The sequence below is a fragment of the Arvicola amphibius genome, chromosome 7 (genome assembly GCF_903992535.2).
Source record: "Arvicola amphibius chromosome 7, mArvAmp1.2, whole genome shotgun sequence".
Taxonomy (NCBI): Eukaryota; Metazoa; Chordata; class Mammalia; order Rodentia; family Cricetidae; genus Arvicola; species Arvicola amphibius.
In genome coordinates, this window is record NC_052053.1 from 23,808,927 (window position 1) to 23,834,536 (window position 25,610).

The 25,610-nt window shown below is 42.1% G+C and overlaps 1 protein-coding gene across 17 annotated transcripts in view; it reads right to left on the bottom strand.

The window, feature by feature from the left end:
• Nucleotides 1–25,610, bottom strand: part of Pkp4 (plakophilin 4) — a 208,534-nt gene that overhangs the window by 130,749 nt on the left and 52,175 nt on the right. For 14 of the 17 annotated variants that reach the window (XM_038336226.1, XM_038336235.1, XM_038336233.1 and 11 more), the window contains exon 2: nt 10,502–10,638. The exons of 2 other annotated variants lie outside the window; for them this stretch is intronic. In XM_038336226.1, coding sequence (XP_038192154.1) covers nt 10,502–10,633 — 132 coding nt within the window. In that variant the 5' untranslated portion in view covers nt 10,634–10,638. Of the gene's footprint in view, nt 1–10,501; nt 10,639–25,610 lie in introns of those variants that run through there. One more of the 17 variants, XM_038336227.1, reaches the window with a different exon arrangement.

Here is a 25,610-nt window from a genome sequence, read left to right on the forward strand (position 1 = left end):
AGGGTTACTGATTTTATTGAGTTAATTTTGTATTCTGCTACATTACTGAAAGTGTTTATGAGTTGTAGAAGTTCCTTGGTAGATTTTTTTTTTTTTGGAGCCGCTTATGTAAACTATCTTATCATCAGCAAATAGTGAGAGTTTGACTTCTTTTCCTATTTGTATCCCCTTGATCTCCTTTTGGTGCCTTATTGTTCTAGCTAGGACCTCAAGAACTGTATTGAATAGATAGAGAGAGTGGACAATCTTGTCTTGTTCCTGATTTCAGTGGGATTGTTGTGAGTTTCTCTCCATTTAGTTTGATGTTGGCTGTTGGCTTGCTGTATATTGCCTTTATTGTGTTTAGGTATGTTCATTGTATCCCTGCTCTCTCCAAGACCTTTAAATGAAGGGATGTTGTATTTTGTCGAAGGCTTTTTCAGCATCTAATGAGATGATCAGGTGGTTTATATTTTTTAGTTTGTTTATATGGTGGATTACATTGACAGATTTTCATATGTTGAATCATTCCTGCATCTCTGGGATGAAGCCGACTTCATCATGGTGGATGATTTTTCTTATCTGTTCTTGGTTTGCCACTATTTTATTGAGTATTTTTGCATTGATGTTCATGAGTGAGATTGGTTTGCAATTCTCATTCTTAGTAATGTCTTTCTGTGGTTTGGGTATCAGGGTAATTGTAGCCTCATAAAAAGAGTTTGGCAATGTTCCTTCTGTTTCTATTGTGTGGAACAATTTGAGGAGAATTTTTCTCCCAGAGCATTTAAAATTCATTATAATGTATTGCCAGGCACATGTATGTAATACAATGAAATGAATACAATTCCACCTGTACTAAACAATCATATCATTAATTTTTAGGCATTATAAATGCCATTGTAACTAACATCTTTATGCTAATATTCAATACTTTCCATGAACTATGAGGTAACGGACATAACCGTTTTTAAGGTCTTGACCGCAGATCACTGAGTGTTCTCCAATGTTAGTGTGCTGACTCATACCCATGGAATCGCCATCACTTCCCTGCTCTTTGCCTGCACTGTTGTTACCAGCACGATGGGTAGATACAATCTCAGAACTGACCAGTATCCCCGTGGTTACTACATTATTTCATGTGCAAGTTCTCACGAAGCTCTGTTTCCATTAATTCTTTTTCTGTGACGCCCTCCCTGTCTATCACATGCTTTCTGTTCCCAGATTTCCAGAATATGTCCTCAGACACATCATTGTCAATGAGTCATTGTCCTTCCCTACCCATCCTTCTGTCTCACCAAATCCTCTGTGAAACTCTGTTGATTCTTTTGCTGCATCTGTGGAGCATGACTTCCTGAAAACTCATCACAGGTTCCCTACTAACGCTGTGGGTTTCTGCGAGTTCCTGAGCTTTCCTGAGCATCACTTTCTTTGTGTTGAAATAGTGCTATAATAACAGTTATCTGTCTAATTAGGTGTTTTTAGCAACATGCAACAGAAAACACCCTGGCTAATTTAAGGATAAATATAAAAGGATACTGGATAGCTTAGGACTATGTGATTACCAACCAAATTTAGTAACATGGGCACTGCACAGAAAAAATGAAATTCAATGACTCTGAAAACACAGATTTTTCACTATATTAACTCAACAGGGAAGTTGAACGAGGTGGTACACACCTCTAATCCCAACACTCAGGTGGCAGAGGCAGGCAGATCTCTGTGTGTTCAAAGTCAGCCTGGTCTACATAACGAGTTCCAGGGCAAGCAAGGGCTACACAGCACATCCTTAGATTGGACCATGACTCCAGAGGCCATTTACTCTTATGTTATACTGATGTGAGTTAAAACTATCTTCTATTTTTTTCATTCGGCACTGGCAGTAGTAACCGTAGTTCTAATAATAGCAGTGGTGGCAGCAGGCAGAGAAGAAACAGCCAAGTGTTTAGAAAGCAGGAGGCCAGTGAAGCGATGCAGGGCTCTGTTCTCGCCACAGCAGAGCTGGCCCGGATGATCTACTGAACCTGGTTTTCCATTCTGTCCTAGCAGTCACCTTGCAGTAGAAACCAAGCCTCATGCTCTTCTGACAAGAAATGCATTTGTGGCGTTTTCCTTTCTTTGTTCTCCCCTTACCCAACAAGTGTCCAGAGGCTTTTTATAACAGGAAACTAAAAGGTTTTTCAAATATTAAGAACTTGTTTTCATAAGAAACAATATTCAAAATGATAAATGGTGTCACACCACACAATGCATTTTAGGTATAAGCCACGGTGGCCCAGTCGGTACTCCGTAGAACACTGCTCGTATACTTCCCCCCAGCCTTCAAGGAGTCTGCCAGTCAGCTCAGAATGGAGACATTGGTGATCGGCAGAAACACTTTTCCATAGTAAGAATTCACTTCCCCCTTATTCTTTACAAACTTAAATATGAGACAGAAATCAAGATCCCACAGCTAAAGAGCTTATGCTATATATATTTTAGAGAGCAGTATTCTTCTTATTAAAAAACATGTAAACAAAAACGGTACAGGGCACTAGGAAACAGCTACAGCTCTAAAGCAGGAGCCATGAGGTAGCCACTGTCCGGAATGAAAAATGAAGACTGATTTAATTCAGACCCTGGGGGGGGGGGGGAGACTTAATTTTTATTTTAAAAGAAGGCAATATATGGTATATTTAAGGAGATGAAAACGCTTTGCTACGACAGACTCGCGAAGGAAATTTGATCCCAGAGGGAAGACAGTCCAGACGTGTCAAGCAAGCAGTGAGAGTCAGAGCGGATGTCTCCTGAGGGGCTTGCTCACCAGAAGGCTGGAGGCAGAGGCCAGGAGCCCTAGTCGTGAAGGAATGACTTTAGGGAGATCTGCAGACAAGGCACAACGCTGCTCCAGTAGGGGCGGTCACTTAGAGCAAACACTTTGCTGATGGCACGCTGCTTACGGAAAACTCAACAAATGAGACCAGGCCTTAAGTTGGTTACTGGGAGCAGGACGGGGCCAGAAATGTGTTAGGGGGTAGAATGATTGGAATACATTATATATGTGTCTGAAAATAATGTAATGAAACCCATTATTATGTATAATATTCTAATAAAACATTATAAAACTACTAGCTTAATAGTCTAAATATTGAAATGACTTGCACTATTATATAATTATTAAAGGAAAACTTATCTTTCGAGAGCCAAAAGATTTCGGCACCAAATACACTATCCTATTTATAAATGCTGTTGTATATGTGAAGTATCATCATTAGAAAAAACTGTGTAATGTGCATTTGTCTTCAAGTTTCAATGAGTCATTTCAATTTGTTTACAAGCTATTTCTGTTCTATGTAACCCCTAAGCCCTGACAGTTTGATGAATAAATTCAAAGATTCTACAAGTTAAGATAGATTTATTTTTAAACTGTTTGAAAAGCCTGTATGTTTTAAATGTTTTTTCCTAGGAATGCCTGAAACAAAATAATTACAACCTAAATTACTTTGATAAGGTACAAACAGATCTAATCACTCTGGAAAACAATATACCCATAAAACACACACAAATGAAGTCAGGCCATATGGACTCATCTCTGCAAAGCAGCCAAGATGGCAATCTAGAAAGCGGAGCCGGGAGCATGCTGACAGGCACCTAGAGGAAACTCACACTCTGCCACAGCTAAGAGGCAGCTTTGGGGCCCTCCCTGAAGGAAAAGTGTGTTTCTGGAATATTTTTTCAGGAGTGACGGGGGAAACAACAAACCCGCCACACAGAATGGAACTCAGTGCAGAAGGATGCAGCCGTCCATCCAGCTCTTCAAATTTACTGGCATAAAGTGTTCCCATGCAGGGGGAAAAGCATCCCATGGATTAATTAACTCTGAGAGGGACTTGTGAACTGGGTTATCAAACTGAAAAGGAAACTGTAATTTTAAGAAGGAAAAATCAGGGTTGGCTTTAAATGTTAACAATGGAAAAGTATTCTATGACTTTCAAATGTAAATGAAAAGTGCTGCTGAAAAATTTCAAGTTAAAATACCTAAAGCAGTAAATATACAAATAACTGGCATGCTGTGTGTGTGTGTGTGTGTGTGTGTGTGTGTGTGTGAGTGTGTGTGTGTGTGTATGTGTGTGGTGTTTGGACACAAGAGGAACCAAAGTGGAAATGGTCAGATCTATCGTCCAATTAATTCCTGTGTCTATTTCTCCCCAATAAAGTATAATTTGTGCCTGCACATTCTTCTGAAAGGAACATATGGAACAGACGACCTTACAGGCCTCCTTCCCAGCCTCCCTATTTCCTCGGTGAAGAGCTTAGCTCCTGGTAGTTTTGTGATAAATATTTTTAATTAGTCAGAAGCAAAGCTTAGCTAATAGGGTGCATGCTTATCTTTTTTTAGTTCACCTACAAGGAAGCATATTTCGACATCTCTTATGCACTCCATGTTGTCTATGTGATCCTGCTCCATATGAACAGCTGGATAGAGTTTATAGAAACAAGCCTCTATGGGTAAAGGGCACTGTCCCCAAACCCTAGTGTCAGCATACCTAAAAGATGTTCTCAGCTCAAACAGAATGAACACTCAGTTATTCTGAAGTATAACTCAGATCAGGTAGACCTGAGAATGTCATTGGGGTCCAGCTGATCACTCACAGGACACTAGAAAATGGATGAATATGTTTGTTGCTAGTTAACTCATAGACGCTGTTCTCATCTGCGAGGTATGGCTCATCTCGTCCATGTGAGTCTCATCCATGGCACACACAAAATGCTGACCTTCCTTGTTGACATGCAGCTTCAGATTGATCTCTACACAATCAAGTGAGTGCTCAGAACTCTTGAAGATAAGCCAAATAATGTCACAAGAGCTCTATCATTTAACCTCATTTTAAACCTTATTTCTATAATAAGAAAGAAAAGCTCTGCAATTTGATCTCGCTCACAACACACACACACACATACACACACACACACACAGAGACACACACACACACACACAGCACTAAGAGAAGATCAGCTTTATCTTTGTGCTTCATGACACAGCTCAGACATGGGAAAGTGTAAGTTACAATCATTACAACTGTCTGGATGATTTAGTGACCAACAGAAGAAATAAGCAAGTTTCTAATAGGGAAAGTAAAGAAGCTTTTGCACTTACAGCACAGAGCTTTCAGCTTAACCGTAAAAGATGCTTGTTTACAGCTCAATGAGAAAGTTTTCTGCATGAGGCTTCAATGTGTCAGAGAAGGCTGTTCCGTGTAAATCAACCAGGCAGCATAAAAGGGGGCTGCAGAGTCAGGTGCTGAGCAGTGCAGTTGTTTCAGTTGCAGAGGAATAAAGTAAATAATTGCACTGGAGTATGTTGAGTTCTGGGCACTCTGCCACACAGGAAGGGCGTGCAATTACTAAAGCTAGGATCACCATGTAAAAATGAAGTAATATCACTAGGACATGGTTGGACTCCAAATTCCCTAGTTTTATCTTTTAATTTTAGGACTCCCTGGCTCTCATTTCACTCTTTGATATTTAACTACCACTTAAATAAATATGGGCATAATGATGGTCTACTTATAATTTCCACAAAAAGCCAGAAGACGTTATCTTGAAAGATGGCATCTTCCTTGAGAGTTCCACAAATGTGGAACTCAGTAATCCACACTCGTTGAAAATAACCCAAGTAGTGCACAGGGCACCTCATCTATGAGCACACCAGAGCAAAGCTGCACACAGCACTTAGGCATGCTTCACCACAACTACCCTTTGTAGCCTATTTTGTGCCATCTGGATTCATCTCAATCTTAAATCTGGAGTCCAAGTTTCTTAAATCACCATCAAGAAAACTTAAGATGGTGGTTTATAGAGAGGCAAAAGAAAAAAGTTAGTGTCCCCGAGGTAAGTTCAAATAGAGACCTCATTCATTCTTCATACAATTTACAACAGAAGATGAATGTATCTACTCAGAACACACACACACACACACACACACACACACACACACAGAGTAATCTTACATCCACATAGAACTGTGAAATTTGCTAATCCAACTCAGGACTGGCCTTAACAGTTTTTATTTTGAAGAACATTTCTAAAACCAGGAAATAGTGGCTTATATGTCATAAAAATACAGTGTATTCTGCCAATCAACTGATAACACCGCACACACAACCTGTTGCTCACTGCCTCCCTGTACTTCTGAAGAAGGCGATGGGCATATCAGTGCTGCAGGGAGAGGAACAATGAGCAAACACTGCCTAAACAAACTCCTCTACAGTCAAAGCATGATGTGTACTTCAAGGCTGACTCCATCATTTTGGTCTTTGAATTTCATAGGATGCGCCATTGAGGGCACCACATTTGGACATATTTCTTCCTCTAATGCCTGTAGACAGTGTATTAAGTTAGCTACTCAGCAGTACCAAGTTTGCCAGAGACCTAAACACTATCTGGATATAAACATCACTATCAAGATACAGGACAGTCCTTCTTGCCTGTGAAGTCATCTAGGACTTTTGGGTTCTTATTGAGAGACGAATTAAACAGCAGACTTGCCAAAAGATGATCCAGATTATAGCCAACTGGTGCTTGTGGCTGAATTGACATTTCCTGTAACTTCAAATTAAGTACAAGGTGCTTACTTCTCTTATTTCTAGGAATTAACTTATTTTTTTATAGAGCAGAATCCCCAAATAAATATCACAACCCATCCATTTACGATCCATACTTAATTGTCCACAAATTTGGGTATGTATGAGATGAAAACTGTAACATCTGTGTCAATGTCAGCAGATAGTAAACAAAACTTTATAGTCAACTATGCAGATGGATTTAATACCTAGATCAACATGGGTACAGAACAATTAAAGGGTCTTAGGAACAGGGATGTACAGCTGGGCGAGAAGCTGTCTGCAGATGTGGGACTCTTGCTTACCGTGGTTCTCTGAATTTGGCTACAGGCTCATGGCTTTCAGAAAACAACAAGTTGGTAATGAGGCTATCCAACAGTACTGAACTCCTCTTCGGGCAATCATTTATTGCAAGACGGATATAGTAGGGGGCACTGGGAAGAGGAACTTGTAACACACATACAAAACACCACTCTGTCCTTAGGGAGCCAATTACGGAAGCCCAGAGCAGCACAGAACAGTCACGGCCGTGCAGTAAAGCACGGGGATCGGGAGAGATGTGACTTCAGGCCTGCAGAACACGTCTTCATACGGGAGCCAGCCTTTGATCCGAAGCGGGTTCTTCCCATCTGCCAGAGGGAGGACTTTTCCTGGACCTTGCTGACATCTATGTTGTAAAGCTATCATTTCATAAAAGGGGAATGTAAATTCCAACCTGTGCTAGGGAGCAGCCATGTGGCACCTGTTGCCAGAGGACCCTAGAAAGCACAGCCATTAGAGAGAGAGTTCTTTGTTTTTATGACACCTGGAAGCCAACTCCAGATCTGTAACAGACCGGTGGCTGCTGAGGCCACTATGGGCTGTTTGCCCATTTCCTGCCCTGCCATGTCCTATGACTCGCCCAAGAGGAAGAGGACATTTTTAGAGGCTTATGATTTACTTCGCTGAAGAAGAATCCAGCCGTTTTCCCTCAAAATTTAGGTGAGTGGGAAAGGCTCTCATTTTACAACTCCTTCATCAACTGCCTCGACAGCATCAGTGCTTGAGGTTGTAATAAGTCAGCAAGTTAATATTTTATTTTTACATGACCATATCTCATAATCCACACAGAAAACTGTTTTCAGTTGTGAGACTGCCATGGAGAGAATGTGAACGCTTAAAGCCACGTGTCAAATAAGACACCAGCAGAGCATCGGTACCGCCCAAGGCTCAGACAGGGCTTTACTCTGCTGACAGCAATGTCCGAAAGAAGGCTCACAGAATCCCTGAATACACCAAAAGCAAACCCAGCAGCTCCTCCTTGAAGCACGTTATATGTAGATGTGGTGGGGTTGGGGGGTGGGGGTATCTGGCCTTCCTAGGTGCCAAGTACTGCAGTATACATCTTACATGTGTGAATTCTGTCACTCACTATCAATATACCCATTCTATAAATGAGAACACTGAGGTGTACAGAGACAAAAACAAAAACAAAAGCACAACCTCAAGGTGACACAGCAAGCAGAGAAACCAAGACAGAAGGTGGAGCCATCTGCCCAACTGCACTGAAGTGTACTTCCTGTGCCCCAGCACGAGGGCCTTACTGAGATGGTGCCACCATCCATCCAGGCCTATCCCCGGGGGACAGCAGAACTGACCCGATCATACACAGCTAGGATCAGGGGAAGGCAACAAGGCTTTCTAAGTAATTATATGACCCATCTAAGAATACTGATCTTTGATATATGACATTACCAGCAGCGATCATTTCACTGGTGTATAACATGTAGGCTTAGAGTTTACTCTGACTAGCAGTTCAACATTCAACTTAGAATCAGAAGGCAATCAGCATTATTTATTCCTGTGCTCTATCCCATTGGGTAGATAACAGAAAATGGTATGTTTCATGGTAGTACCAAGAAGCTTTTACTCAAGTATATGTTGCCTACTTCTGGAAAATCTTATGGAAGATATAGTTAGCTATTTAAAACCAGACATGTTTCTTATACACGAGACAGATGGGGTTCTTGGAGGGAAATGATTGAAATCCTAAGTACTGAGTACTGACAGTTTTGAAAAGAAACTATGTATGGATACACAAATGTGTATTAATGAACTCAAACTCCTTAGGACATGTAAAGAAAGATAGTAGTGTGTCTTTCAAATAACTAAGTTATCTGGATGACAGATGATGATTCTTTCAATACATAGCAAGTACCACCCTTTGCTACCTGGAGAAATTGGAATCCAACTCGCAAAATCCCACAAAACAATCCATTCAGATACAATGTATCACCAAAAGATACAATTTTAAAGTCATCTGAGGCCAGCACAGAACACCCTAGATGAGAGAGATCACAGCAGCTTTCCCTATGATCTTCAACACACAGCTGTCTAGTTTCCAGGCAAAAGTCAGTGTCCCTGCTGCCACGTTTTGTGCACGTGGTGTCCAGTTTGCACTGAGTTCTGGGCATTTTGATCAATTTCCCATGGGTTTCCTCAGAAGAGTGCACATGCCCCTTTTCACCTTGCTGCTCCTTAGGTCAGACCCTGACAGCCACCGAGGGCTACAGCAAAAGTCACTTCTCCTCACTGAAGTCCAGAGTAAACGAAAACATTCTACTAGCTTTAATTTTTTTTGACAGCAATGGGAATTAAATCTAGAGTATTAGGCATGTAAAACAAGCACCTGGGCTGGAGAAATGATTCAGAGGTTAAGGGCATCTCATCCAGAGGACCGCGGTTCAGTTCCCAGCACCCACATGCAACTCACAATTGTCTGTAACTCAAAGATCTGATACCCTCACACCGAAATATATGCAGGCATAATACCAAAGTACATAAAATAAAAATAAGTAAGTTATAAAAACCCAAATGAAACAAAATAAGTACCCTACCACCGAACTCTGGCGCTGGTCCTTTAAACTCTGACTCTGTCGTGTTCTAAACTCATTCTGACAGTCTTATTGGAATAATTTCTAAAACTGCTTTTCTTTAAAACAGAGCTCTAATGCCAGGTATGGAACAATCCCACGCAGAGTTCCTGCTTCGGGCAAATGGTGAATTAAGGGAGGCTAATGTCCCCTCATCCTTTGCCATCGTCAGTGTTGTGTGCTGCAGACGCTAGTTTGGGAAACACTACAACATTCAGTTTGCATCTCTTGATATAAAAAACACCCGGTATTTTAATTGTTAGATTTTAAAAAAAAGAACCAATATATTATTCGAGCAGAATAACCTTCACGGAGGGCGCATGAATCCTTTTGGAGGCAGGTAGAACACTATCCCTAGAGGACAGATACATCTGCATGTACCTTATTAAGCCTTTAAATCTTAAAAATTAAATCTGAGAGCCCCAGTTTCTCTAAGTAGTACAGACAAGGCCTAACTTAGAAGGCCGCTTGGGTTGAAAGGACAAAGTATTAGTGCCTTATAAACCAACATAGACACGAGATGGGAGCAAATACACACATGTGACAAACTTTAGAACATGAGCTCACAAAATGAACTACTAGGATTCAGACAAACAAACAAATACAACTTGTAACCCCCACCCCCAACCACAGAGACAATCCTAGCTCCTAGGTTAAAATGCTCAGAGCATCTAGACAGCACAGGCCAGGGTCCTGATGGACAGCATTGTGAGAGACGCTGCACACAGCTCTGCGCGCATGCACACACTCTGCAATGGGGGAGACAGACACCGATCACCATCAAGGTTGTCCTTACTTGCAGACGCACAAGTATCCTGCATGTTCCGATGCTGACTGGCAGCTGGAGCAGCTCTACATGCCAGTCATCCCAATGTACTCAGGGATGTAAACACCTTATAATTAGAAAACGTGAAGGCATCAAGGACGTTAGACAAATTGAAAACACATCCAAAGATTAATTTTTAAAGGCATTGAAGAAATGTCATTGCAAATTTCAATGAAAGGGTGTACCTGCTCCTTCACGGAAGCTAGAATAGTGGTGGCTGTGGTCTCGGGTTCCATGCCTGGGCCAGTGGAGACAGCTTCCTGGTGGGTCTGTGGGTGCCCCTCCTCCACCAGTGAGGCCTGTTCAGGGGCGGGCATTCCTCCTGCAATCAAGCAGGCAAAGGGTTAACGCTGCTTCCTGAGTGCCTCAGGGGACTGGGATTTGCTGAGGAGCCCCAATGTAGTTGGTTCCTAGGAAGTTCAGTGGACTTCTACAGAGTGCTGCTAACTCTAGTAACAAAAGAATAAATACATCATCATATAAAGTGACATTAAAAGGGCTGGAGGAGGGCTCTTCAAATGACTCAGTTTTCTAGGAAGTATGTACACAAAAGACATCTACAAACATGAATTGACAGAAAACTACTTTATCGATTGCAGAAGCTTAGACAACAGACTCATAAAAGGAATTTGAAACTCAAGAAAAGCTTGAAAGCTAACAAATAAAATTCTATGGTATTGAAAACAAACTCTGTGCCTTAACAACTTGCGAGGACACCCCAGGGGGGCTCTCATGACCTGCTTTTCTTTAAGTAATCTTACCTCTTAAAGAGGGCAAGGCCTTGGGAGTTGTCAGAGCCCAAGGCCCCTGACAGGAACTGCAATGCCTCTCCTAAGACAACTCTCCCATGTTTACCAGAAGACTTACCTAACTTATATAGACATTCTACAAATTAAAAAAAAATAAGCAGGAAAGGATGCCATTTAGATTTACAAATGCTTTAGTAACTTATTTATATGTCTCCTTGAAAAACCACATGTATCATACCACAAGACTGATGCTTCATATAAACAACCCTGTTGGATAAATGAATACACAAATGACACCTTTGTGATGCCTCCCACTTCTTATCATTAGGCAAACCCACCAAATCCTAGACTACCCGAAAGCCCAGATTCATTAGACATGCCATTCCCCTTAATATAGAGGTGGCTAACATCGTAAATATTTCTGTCAACGCTCTTCATAGTTCATTCTAAATATCGCTCTGCATTTTTATTTCAAATTAACCTCTATGGTGTTCATATCTATCCTTTGATCTGGGAATTCCCCCATTCCCTTAACTACCAGCTGCTCTTTTCCAAATGCTCTAAGGAAAAGGGAAGACTCAAAGACCTGGACACTCAACTGACTCCACTCCATCCTGACCTCTGGGTTAGCAGAGAGGGTGTGGCCTCTGGGTTTCGGCTGATGGGGGTCTCATTCTCGACATCCTTTAGGCACAGGTAAATGAACAGTGGGTCCGATGGGTGCGTTTGTGCATACTGCCGATGAAACCACGCTCCTGAGGTTTTCTTGTGCCTGCCCTGGCAGGTGAGCCCTTGGTTTCGTGGTACATAAGCATCAGGTTGACCCTGACCTACAAGATGATGCTCTCCCCTGGGACTGGAAGGAGGGGCTTCCTCCTTGGATCAGATGAGTCTGGGATCAAAGCCCGGGAGCACTGAGGCAAAGCATCATTCCTCTAGCCCTGCATGCTTCAGTAATTAAAAATGAACGTGCTACTTTCTAGACAACACAAGTCAATGATTTTTATGGCGCTCTTTATCTTTTATAATGTGTTTATTAAGATGTAAAGCACATTCAAAAGATTAGCTGGACAGAATTCTACTTTTACCAAGTCCTTATCAAAAATAACATCACCAGCTCTATTGAAGAAAAAAATTACCACACAGACAGCCTAGGGTAGCAGTCAAGGCCGTTGAGTGGGGGAAAACCACACACCTTAAAATTAACAGATGGTTGTGAAACACAAAAATGTTATTATGCAACAATGAAACAAACAATGCCCAAACCCAAGAAATTTAAATGTCAAGAGCATAATATAAAACAGCCAACATGCCGGGATGAAAAGTTCAAAAAAAAAAAAAAATCGGCAAGTAAAGAGTAGAAAAAAAAGCAAAGTATTTATTCCGTTATAGCCAGGACACACTGAGTGTAAAGAAAGATACCGAGCTGTGTTACTGTGTCTCTGGCAGTGTACTGTACTCTGTTTTGTGATGTTTATAAGGGCCCAGCTTACTGAAATGTGATGAGCAGCATCTTCAGAGCACAGCTAAGCTCACTCCCATGCTATGTAGCGGGGAAAGGGATTGGAGGTGGGAGGCAGCATGGCTCATCGTCTCACTGATGCAGCAAATTATGAATCAGAGAAGGCAAAGTCAACAAGAGACAAATGATGGCACAGCACTGAAGGCGACAGAGGTTCAAAGAGCGTGCTCACGAGGAAACTACTACAGCCCTAGAAGGGCTTTCCTGGCGAGGCTGCTTTATTCTGAGCCTTCAATAACCAGAACGCAGGTAAATGATCATGAACAGCTACCGAGTGGACAGTGGAGACACTGGCCTCTCTGTAACAATCCTTAAGTACCATAATCCACAAGAAACCTCACAGTTAAGACGACTTCTTGTTTTTCTTATCATTCTTATAATCACAGAACCATTAATGAGTTGGAAATAAAGCTCAGTGAAGCTCAAAAAAAAAAAAAAAAGCTGACTCCTCTTTTTGCCAAAGATGAATATTTATGACGAGTAGGGTCAAAGAATGCTAACAACTCTTTCCACTGGTAAGGGGAAAAAACAAAAGAAACAAAGCAGGGCTGGGTGTTGGTTGCACATGCCTTTAATCTCCGTATTTAGAGAGGCAGAGGCAGGTGGATCTCTGTGAATTTGAGGCCAGCCTGGTCTACAGAGGGAGTTCCAGGACAGGCTCCAAAGCTACACAGAGAAACCCTGTCTCACAAAAACCAAAAACAGTGACCATGCATAGCTAAGAGACAGTGAGACCCACAGCTGTGTCTGTCTCAGCGAGTACAACCTGCCAGGTCTGAGTGACCGCAGACTGCAGACCCGAGAACACTCAGTCATTTTCGGGACTTTCCAAAGAAACATGGAAGCTGTGCCAGGAAAATGGAAGAAGAAAATGCCATGCAACATTTTTAGAAAAGAGAAGGTAGGTTTCTCACGTTACAGATGAGAGGGGTGGCGGGGAGGCTGGGTGGGATTCTTCAGAGAATGTTCTCCAAGAGTGATTTGTGAGAACTAAGAGGTGTGTCAAGGAAGTCACATTAAGCTTGTCTAACTTCCTTCCTTGGCAGTGTAACCATGGCAATGCAGTGTACTGAATTCTAGTGAGGCATGCACACTGCCATGCCATCATAGTCCCCTATGATACTATAATAACAGAAATGGGGCTGAAATGAGGGTAACTGCTGATTTGAACTATAAATACCTGAATGAAACACATCAGTCTATAGAGGACTCTAACGCAATGTCAAAGTTCTGAACTTGACCCAATCCTAACCAAAACCTTCACCGATGTCATAAATAACATGCAGAATGTTTAAAATCTTCAATAACTAAGATGGATACTGAGTTTACCAAATAACAAAACTAAAACAAGCAAGAAAAGAGAAGGCTGACCTAAAGCTGAGGCCTGTGCAGACAAGCAGATCCTCTGACCCTGTGAAGGACTGCTATGGACAAACATGGCTCTTTATGTGACAATCCTGAAAGCCAGGCTAAAAACAGCTCTGTAAGAAAAGTGTGTTATCCTATATTCTATTTTTACACATGGAATCAAATTCGAATAATGGCTCTATTGCTATCCATTAATGTTTGAAGACACGGGGGAAACTCAGGAAGCTCTTTCCTTTTAGAAGTGTGGTTCAATAACTGACTGTCCCTGAAGGTGGGCACTTCCCCATCCTGAGAGGCCTGCAGCCTAAATATGAGTAACTGAGCAGGGTTGCTAGTTGGAGGGGAACAGGGTTGCTAGTTTGAGGTGTTGCGGTAGAAGCAGGAAACGGAAGCTGACACTAGAACAACTTCCACATTCCCTGTAGTTAGGAAGTCGCCCATGAGTCTTTGGACATTGTCAGCTACACTACACTGTCCCTTCCGAGAGAGGCTGGAGACCAGGAAGCTCGCTTGTGTGGAGGGAATAACACCCTGCACCCAATGCTCTTCCTGCCTCTGCCCTCAAGTTCAGGATTACAGGTGTGTGCGTCCATGTGGGGCTTGTAGGTTATGCTGTTAGACTCCACTCTTGAGCGACCTTCAACATTCTCCATTTTTTGGAAGCAGCTGAGAAATTAAGGGTTTTCAAGGGAGGATTTAGCAAAGGTATAGAAGCTTTACTCGGAAATTACTGGGTCAGTATTACTTGTGTTCAGGGCTGTTTTCCCACACTGAACTCCAACTGGCTAGTGGGCATTTCTTTGTGCTTGAACTGGCAAGTCTTAAAAACTCTAGTGTGATGGGGTGAAGCTTTCTTTTTAGTTTATGAATAAAATATAAGGCAATTTATGACCCAGTACAAATAATTTATTGCAGATGATACTATTGCACAAAGTCATTTCTGCTAAATTTATAAGACTCAATACTAGATTTTTCATCTTTATTCCCTTCTAATTGCCTTCCTGATAAGTCTTAGGCAAACTATCCTACTATACTTTTTTCCACCAAACTAGTAAAAAGTTGGATTCTATGTTTTTTCCAACTTTGAGATGATAGTGTAAAATATAAAATGTATTTTCTGACTTCATTTAGAACACTCAGGAAAACATGTTGACAAGAACAACAATACATTTATGTGCAAGTTCTTAAGATAAAATAGTGATATTTAAGAATTAAGAGAATTTTTAAAAATCCATGTAAACATTAAAATTTGATTCAAATATATAAAGACACGAATGACACAGGACGATGAAAATGTTTAAGCACAAGAATGAAAAATGTTTATACTAAAAATAAGAAAAATTATTAATACTATACGTAAGATCAGTTTCTCTTTGTTTATAATGATGCTGGGATAATATTGCAGAAGCAAGCACAGCCCTAGGACACTGAGAATGTGCCTATTGAGGTGAGCATCTTCAGGACCATATGGACTCCATGCTAGAATCTAAAGTACTACTTAACTACCCCGTTCCAGCTTTGAAATATTCTATTCTGGAAATAGAAGAAGTACCAAAACCTCAAGTGTTTTAGAAGGATTAATTAAGGTAGATAAATGCTAACTGAAAAACACACAGTTCATCCAAAAATATGTACTTATTGGCAATAAACTATACAGCACTGAGCTATATGCCAAGTCATACAGTAATCCTAGAGATTAATCTATGCACGCCGAAATGTTTTGATTTAGGGATTTAATAAGGAGATCGTTGCAAGACATTTAAGCAAAAGATTTCAATAAGGTCTTACAAAGAAATGATAGCTAGGTAACTTGATAATGAAATTTTCAATTCTATTAGTAACTAGAAAATGCAACTTAACAATGCAACGTGCTATTAACACACAAGTACCGCAAGAACAAAACACTTGACTCCCAAGTTTAGCAAAGAAAGCAGAAGGCAACTACCATGAGCTGCTGGTTGTTAAGCATGGAAGCGGGCTTACCGTTTTTGCAATACACAGACACCCCATACTTCAGTAATCCCATTCTCAATTAGGTAGAAACTCTCTTGCCCCTGAGAACTTGGACAGATATTCTAGTACTTTTAAAAAGCCATAAATTGCCAATAGCTCAAGTGACCAGTGTCAGTAGAATAAATACATCTTAGTATACTAATGTGATATATTTCACTACAACCCATAAATAAACCTAAGCCTCTATAAAACAAAAATATCCTCCCAATTATAACACTCAAAGAAAGCAAACTTGCGAAAGAATACAGAGTGGAAATCCAGTTGGGCAAAGTTTAAAACAAGTAAAATAAAACCAATTATTAGAGAACATAGTTACATGCATTCATAAGTAGCAAAAAAAAAAAAAAAAAAGACCATTGAGAATATGAGAGCAGCAGCTGTCTCTATGTGCATGGCGGGAGCGAAATCTCATGTGGGTCTGTGCTCTGCACTAGTGGCTGACCGGAGAACTAATTATGCAGGACACACTGGATTCTAGCTATTCTTTTAATTGTATTTTTTTTTCAATTCACTCTTCTGTGGCCTTTAAAAAAATTAAGTGAAAAAGGTTAAAGACTAATGGATTAGGGCCGGGGAGAAGACTCAGCAGTTAAAAGTACTTGCTGTGTAAATAAGAAGACTGGAGTTCAGATATCCAAAGCCAGGTAAAGAGCACGAGTGTCCACCGGAAACTCTGACCTGGGCGGGCACAGACGTGGAAGGAACAGACAGAGGTGTTCCGGAATGAGAAAGCTGGCCAGTTAGCCAGACTAGCTGAACTGGCAGCGAGCTCTGGATTTATTGAGAGATCTTGCCTCAAAGTATAAGGTAGAAGAATGGCCAATTTCCGATACCAACTTCAGGCTTCAAAAATGCACGTGCAAACACACTTTTACCCACATACATGCAAACACACATACAAAGAAAAAAAGACTAACAGGATAGAGTCTATGATGCTAGACATGACCCAGAAATAGAAACACTGAATAGCTGCAAATTTATGAGCAACATAGTGACACTTCCCAGATTAATAGCTATGCTATCCATTTTTAACTATTTTAATTAATAAAAAAAAGAGGCCTAAGACTCAAACGTCTTGTCCCCACATCCCCCGCACTATCCAATAATGGGTACTTTCTGAAAGTGAAGAACAGTTAAAGTGGCCACTGACACTGTGTGCGTGTGTGGGGCTCTCTGGTGCGGAGCAGTGCCGGCCAAGCCCCTGCGGCACAGTACTGCACAACTGCTCATAACAAACAGGAATGGACCCTCGATAAACACGGATTACACAGCTGTTTCCCACTCTTCTCCAAAGCACCTCACCTCTCATGAAGAACAAACAGAAGAAAGGACATTCCCTTTTGGAAGGTACTCCAGGGCCCAGGGGTTTTGTTTTAAGGACCTGAGGTATTTGTGATCTACAGGTATCATTCTGAGGGGAAAAGTGAGGAAAGGGAGCCGTAACAATTAAGAATGGTGCCTAGAATTTAATGTACACAAGGACAGGATGAGGTAATCACAGATCAAGAGTGCAGCTGGAACTCCAGAGGTGGCCTAAGAGGTGGGAGGGGCACACACAACCCTCTTCTCTAGCTCACGGCTCCATCAGACAGCTAAGAGGCATTTTCTCTTTTTTAAGATAAAAAAAAATGAACTCAGTCTAGAAATTTCAAAAATGCCATCAGTGTGCCAAAATGTCAGAAAGAGAACAGGTTCAGACCCATGCTAAAGCATCCAGAGGAAACCCTGCCATAACAGAGGCAGGCTGGGCATCTGGAGAGCGGTGAGGACACAGAGCCTGGTAAACAGTGTCTCTAGCAGCAGAGCTTAGAGGACCAGGAGGTGGGTGGACAGCTACCACAGGAGGTGCCCAAGCAGCTTCCGCACACAAAAGCAGACAGGAAGCCTAGAATTGCTGCCCAGGAAGAGCACTGTCCCTAAACAAAGACAATAAAGAGCGGATGGCACCAACACTCACAGTGGTCACATGAGAAGTGTGTATAGGGAGAGAGAAGCCAGAGGTGTTGAAGGAAATCGAGCTAGAGGTTTAAAGGAAGTAAGTCTGGCTGACAGAATGAAGGGCAAAATAATATCTGAGAGGTTTTCATGATGAGATCACAAAGTTCCTGGATTCTGTAGATAAAGATCCAAAATGTTAGTTCAGGGGCAAGAAAAAAAAAAGAAATGAGAATCAGTTTGGTAATGAACTTGTTCTCAATTACAGAAAATACAGCAAAAGTTTTAATACCACCAGGTATCATGAAGGCAACAAGGGCTTTCTTCTGGTTGATTTTTGTGTTTTAGGTAGGGTCTCGCTATATAACCTAGGCTGGCCTCAAACTCATCAAGTTTGTTCAAAGGTGACGATGAACTGGAAATCCTCCTGCCTGGGCTTCCTGAGGGCTGAGATTATAGATGTGCACCACCACACTCGGCTAAATAAAGGCACTTTAGCAAACACCAAAACTCAGAAAGTTAGAATAATCCTTACAGGGAGTTCTGCCAACAAATCACAAATATGATGGAGGAAATTTTTTTTTTTTTTTTTGGTTTTTCGAGACAGGGTTTCCCTGTAGTTTCTAGAGCCTGTCCTGGAACTAGCTCTTGTAGACCAGGCTGGCCTCGAACTCAGAGATCCGCCTGCCTCTGCCTCCTGAGTGCTGGGATTAAAGGCGTGCGCCACCACCGCCCGGCCTGGAGGAAAATTTAAAACAAAAGAAAACTAAATCTCAGGAGACTCGACTTCTCTGTGGTACCAACATGAGAGGTGTGATACGGGGTCAAAAATAAAGTGTACCAATGTCCTTCCTTAACTTGGGGAAAGACGGAGACTTGGACGAGCCTCTAAGGAGAGCCAGCCCTTGACCCACCCTTTGCATCAGGAACTTGTTAGATGAACTGTTGGGATAATCTTTCTGAATACTGTGTAAAGATATGTTTCTGTTTAACCTCACCCACCTAAGGCACCTTCTGATTGGCTTAATAAAGAGCTCAACAGCCAATAGCTAGGTAGGAAGAGTATAAGTGGGATTTCAGGCAGAGATAGGAACTCTGGGAATGATTCTAGGTTCATCAGCCAGTTGAAGAGGAAGTCGTATCGTACTGAGGAGAGATGATGAGCCACATGGCACAACACAGATTAACACAAACAGGTTAATTTAAGTTTTAAAAGCTTATTGGGCACAAACCTAAGCTAAGGCCAAGATTTCATAATTTATAAGAGGTCTCAGTGTCATTATGCAGGAGCTGGCAGTCCAAAGAGCCTCTAGGAGAGACAGCCCTGGGCTCACCCTCTACTTGTCCATGACTTGCTTTGACCAAAAGCACAAGTGTGACCTTATTGAAATATCAGAGACTACAGCTGAGGAGGTCTACCAGTTGCTTCTTTAGGAACCGTTTGGTCAGGGTTCTGTGAGGAAGCTCAGATGTGTGGAGGGAGCCATCCCAGTCATCCCAGCCAAGAAGGCAAACATCCCTTCCCTCTCAGACCATCATGGCCTGACCAATTCTATGCCTGACTGCAGTGGCCCGCTGAGCCCAGCTAGGCAAGACGGGCAGAGCAACCTCCTTAACAACTTGGAAAGCTGAGAAAGAAAAGGGTTACTGATTAAGCCACTGTCACACACTGAGTAAGGGTTTCAAGCTGATACACCCACCAGGACCACAGAGAAGTAAAATACAATTTACATATTTTAAATATCGTAAGATTAAAAAACAGCACTTTATGTGCTAATTTCTTTTTCTGAAAAGAAATTTTTATATGTGACACTATAGCATAGGTACTGTTTAAAATAAAGATTCTGACCATCAATCTATTTGGAATCTAAAACGCAACAAAAGACAAATTAGTAAATTGTTACAATAAAATGCAGCTCCCAGAACTGAGGAACTCAGCGCACACAATGGCCAGCAGGTACCAATGGGGCCCAGGTGGGAAACAGCCCACCTATGTTTTTAATTTTTTAAAGCTTTTTCACTTAAAATTTTGCCGTAGGTCTAGATTTTCTCATCTCCATTGACCGTGGCTTCATGTGACTGGCAATTAGAGGCATCGTAAGTCACAGCAAACTCAATCTGCTCAAAGGTTTGTGCTCTTCACCGATTTTTCATTTCTAATGACGGTATTAGTGAAGATGGAGGTGTAATGAAATCACGAGCAGCACACATACGGAGACTTAGAAATATGGTGGTTGATACCTGAATTACTAAAGGCAATTAAAAAGACTGTTTAATTGAGGGCTTGAGCACTTAATACTTATACAGGCTTATGGAATGTAAAAGTGTGCGATGTGGTGACAGCTTCCATCTTCCTTAGTGGCTGTCTTCCTAACGGATGACATTGGCTCTTCTTCCCTCGTGGACTACCTGAGTGTCTTTGCAGTGTGCTGCCTGAGACTCCAGATAGCCTGCACAGGGCTTCAATTTGTTACAGATTAATTCATTTGTAATTTAAAATCCTCCAAGTGTGAATGGTTTATTGCCTCTCAGAATTAAGCTGCTACGGTCAGCAAACCTGGGTAGTGCTGTGGGCATCTCCACACTCTGCTATCCCTGTGATGATGGGAAAACTAAGCCCCTGCACTGGCAGTCCTTGGAGCATGGGAGCAGCACACAATGCCTGGACTGTTGCAGAAGCTTCGTGTGCGTAAGAGACCTGGCGTTTGGTGTCCGGAAAGTCTCAGAGTCATTAGTGTGTGGCACAATGAAGACCCTGAAAAATCGCGCACGCGCGCGCACGCACACACACACACACACATATGCTTGGAGCGAACCTAGGAACTTGCACATCCAAAGCACATGATCTACCACCAAAACCAACCCCAAGCCCTCCACCTGGATTTACCATAGCCCCCCCCCCCTTTCTCTTTCTGTTAGCATTCTGAGCCAAAGGAACACAGGCTGGGAAATCCTTCCACGTGACTAGCAGAAGCAGCAATGAGTTCCTGTCATTAGGAAGAAACAATGTTCTATCCTTCACAACTGACATCTGACACCAACACATCAATGTTGGCAGCATACGAAAATAAAAACAGGAATTAAGTACTGTGCTTGTTAGTTCTTATGTCGGCTTGACACACACTAGGGTCATCTGGGAAGAAGAAATCTTAATTGAGGAAATGCTTCATCCAATTGACTGCACCAAATCTGTGGGGGTGTTTTCTTGATTGATGATGATTTGGGAGGGCTTAGGTTACTGTGGGTGGTGCTACCGCTGGTCCTAGAGTGTGTAAGAAAGCAGGCTGAGCAAACCAGGAGGTTTTCTCCAAGGCCTCTGCTTCAGTTCCTGCCTCCACGTTCCCGCTTGGAGTTCCTGCCCTGACTTCCTCTGATGATGGATCGTGACCTGAGAGTTGAAAGCTGAAATAAACCTTTTCTCACCGAGTTGCTTTTGGTCATGGTGTTTATCTCAGCAATAGAAAGCAAACTAAGATGGTGCTTTGACAATGGTGTGTTTATTATATAAACATGTGTTGCATCCGTTTCACCTTGCCTGCCTAAGGCACCTGATCGATCTAATAAAAAGCTGAGTGGCCAATAGCTAGGCAGGAAAGGGAAAAGGAGGGCTGCCAGGCAGAAAGAATAAAGCTCTACTTTTTAAATGAAAGGTAAAGGTTCCTGCCAACAGAGTAAGTGTGCATTTGTGTTTTATCTATAAGATGGGTCCTAAGCTTTTGAAAGCTTGGTTAGTAATCGTAGGAATGAATGATTTTCTAGAAAAAGAACCTGGTCTGAACCAGGCTGCTTCAAGTTTTAATTATTTTTTCACATGCACTTATGCGGAATTAGGCTAGGTATACAACAGACATTATTAGTAAGTGGCTGAGCAGATCAATTCCTCATCTGGAACATGTTACAGCCTGCTTAACCCCATCCAGTGTAAGGCAGACGGCAAGGTGTAAGGCACTTCCGTAAATGAAATGTACAGGTCGAGAGGAAAGCTGACAGCTTGGAGCTGGAAAATCATCAAACATTAATTACACATATGTTTAATGTCTCTTTTAATAATACTGATTTAAGTAATACGCTTTTAATAATTTACAGCCTTTAAAGTAGCTCTTGGGAGTAGAAGAGAAAACTAAGAAGAAGAAGAAGAAGAAGAAGAAGAAGAAGAAGAAGAAGAAGAAGAAGAAGAAGAAGAAGAAGAAGAAGAAGAAGAAGAAGAAGAAGATGCAGTACACTCTAACAGCAACAACGCCTTTGCTCTCGGCCCTGTGTCAGCAGGCTGGATTAGGGGACATCTCTGCCGCTGCATGCTTAATGCCAGTTTTCAAAGAGCCTAGCACATACTCACATTTAACATCATCAAGCAGCTTTCTGAAGAAAGTACAAGAGAAAATAGCGGTCTTTTAGACAGAACTTCTGTGACTCTGATGTTCACAGGCAGGGCAAGCAACAGTTTCAACAGCTATTGCTTCCCAGGGACTCGCTGGGCTCCTGCGGGCAGGGGCTGCTGTTCTGGGAGCTGTCATTGCATTCCCAGAGAAGAGATGGGGAGGAGAACCCGACAACATCACAGCTTTTCCTTATGAGGCCTTTAAGTCTCTGTAGGTGTGGTTTTGAGTATGGGGGCAGGGAGCTGCCGTTTTGCAGGCTTTCTGAGACTTGGCAGGGTTTAGGGGGACTGTGAGGTGGGGCAGACGTCACTCCTAGGTCTTAGAACTGTGACTGACGACATCTTCAGCACTGTGGTTTCAGGGTTCTCGGGAGAGCGTCAGGTTGTGAGCATCGTCCATGCCAGTTCGGACACTGACAGCACTGCCATAAAACCATTAGGACGAGAAGGTCGGCGTCCGCGCACAACACTCCTATTAGTCACACTAGAGTTCAGCGTGTTAAGAACAGCTACATACATCCCCAGAATGAACAGTTACAGTGGGCAGATAAAGTACTTAGGCACACCGCCTGGCAGGAGCTGTCCATCCAGGCAGCACATTCTACATGCCAACACCCGTCTGATAATGGCTGCGATCATGTATCACAGTGTTACCACAATCGCACTAAAGAAACTCCATCCTTTCTCAATTCACTAGCTTGAATCATTTTTTTGCAGAATATATTATCTTAATTTCAGAATATCACAAGTCTATTTTTTTAACTTTTGCTTAAAAAAAAATAACACACTTAAATTTTATAAAAAGTACAATTCCAAAACCAAGAATCAGAATAACAGGGTTTCTGATTGTTTTTCCAGACAGGGTTTCTCTGTGTAGTCTTGACTGTCTTGAAACTCACTCAGAGAGATCCGCCTGCCTCAGCCTCCCGAGTCCTGGGATGAAAGGCGTGCCCCACTAGGCCTGGCTACATTTCCTTATGTTTTATATGATGAAAGAGACTACTTTGTACATTATCCCTAGTTTGTACATTTTAACTGATTGCTTGTTCTCATCAAAATACAGTTATTTTTAGGTCTCCTGTATAATGTGCATGTAATAGGATACAGACACACTGTCTAAAAACCTGTACCGAGAACCAAAAACAACTTCTCTACAGTGTGCAGTGCAATACTCTTCAAAAACTAAGCTATAACTTAGACCATTCTTTCCTTTTTTTGTTTGTTTCTGTTTTGTGTTTTTTGAGACAGGGTTTCTCTGCAGCTTTTTTAAAGTCTGTCCTGGAACTAGCTCTTGTAGACCAGGCTGGCCTCAGACTCACAGAGATCCGCCTGTTTCTGCCTCCCGAGTGCTGGGATTAAAGGTGTGCGCCACTCCCGCCAGGCTTTGTTCCCGGTTTTCATACAACTGATATTTTAGCTATTGTACATGATTTCATGAGTTGTTTTTCTTAAACTTTCAAAATTTGGTTTAGAGCGAGATGGATATATTTGTGGAAATGCATCTGCGAAAAGAAGACTGAAAACAAAAATGTTTTGTTTTCCCAACTCGCTCTCTTCCGCCCCTCCCTCCTCTCTCATATACACCCATTTCCACTTGCCAGAGGAGGTCAGTCAGGTGACACAGCTGACTGCAAAATGTAATTTTCTTCTAAAGGGCTTAATGCTGTTTTGAAGTTCTAGTAAATTATAGCATTCAAATAAAACTGTGAATGTTAAGTTAATGAAAAATGCTCTTCTGATCAACAAGATACAAATGCAGTGAAAACCAAGGGCCCTGAAAGGAAAGCACCATGCCTCCTGGTCACAGGGGCTCAGCGGACGGCCACAGGGTCTGCCTACCTTAGCATGCGAACCCTGCCAATCTCTAGGACTCTCCCTTTGCCTGGCTCCGGCCCACAGAGGCCCTCCTGCGCCACTCTGCGATCTTTTCTGTAACAGCAATCGAGCTGAAGTTTGGAGAACGAAGAATGGCGTGGGAAGGCTGGATATGAAGCTCTTTGGGAGAGTACATACACGCTTACCAAGTCCACGGTCCTGGATTCGATCTTGGCGTGTTGAAAAGACCCAGGACAAGAGGAGGGAGAAGAGGTGGAGAGAGAGCAAGGAAGCATGGGTGTTTAGTAAAGAAATCACTAAAATAATCAAAGACAAAAGTTAAGTAATAATTCGGAAAGAATCTCTCTGCATCTTCTGGTCTCTGAGGTGGAATGCTCATGCTCAGATCCCTCTCAGCATGGCCTTCCACACTACAGCTCCCACCCACGCTCTGGCTGTCATTTTAAAGTCCATACACAAGGGTAAATCCAAATTGACTGTACCTGCACTGCTAAGCCATTTCTGTTTTTCTCTACACATCTTTATAAGCCAATCCTGCTGAAGAAGTCATCTTCCATGGCCTTTGGTTTTGTGTTGGATGCCTGGGCTCTTGGCCAACCAGCACAGCTCGCCTTTAAGCACCATGATGTTCATCGTCACCCATTTGCTTCTTCTCTTAAAATATCCCGTCATCTCCTCAGACTTGAGCTTGAAGAGCAGGACCCCTGTCTTCTGCCTGTGTCTGACACCTGTGCTGAGCTATGGGATGGGACGGCTGCTGACAGAGCAGGCTTCCTATCTGAGGGACTAAGACAGACACTGGCACTCCACTGTCAGTCAGGAGCAAATGTTTAATACACTGGGCTGCTCAGAGTCAGACACACGGAACCACCTTGAAGAAGTCTTTTGTTCATTACCTGGCACTGAGAATATCAGAAAGAATCACATTTCACCTTTGATTATTCTAGTTGAGCAACCCGTCTCCTTTTAGTTTCTTACAGGAAGAATTCAGAGAAATAACCGCAAGTCAAGGAAGCTGCATTCCAGTACTAGGACATAATGCAGCCCATGGCGCAATGGGGCCACACCAGTCTTGCTTCATTCTTGCCTGCGCCGTGAAATGCTTGACTAGGACTCTCGTCAATCCGAGCTGTCCTTCTAGCAATGATGCAAAATGAGCTGTAATCAGAGTCTCAAGTGTACCTCAGTGTCCTCAGACATCCCTGACCAGGATGAGTAGGAAAATCAAAGGCCTTCCTTACTTCATATTTTAAAGACTCCATTTGCTACGCCAATAAAGATACATTGGTACCCTGATATAGTGACGAGAGGAAAGGCAGCAGTTGGTTATCCTGAGAACATGGTAAAGTACTCCAAAGACTTAATTATATTTACATCTCATAACTTTGCTACTTTTAAATTTTTGCTTAATACTTGACTTACTGCATGCAAAGAAACTTTCAGTCTAGTACACTTATTACAAACTCATAATTTGTCATTGCAAATTCTAAATT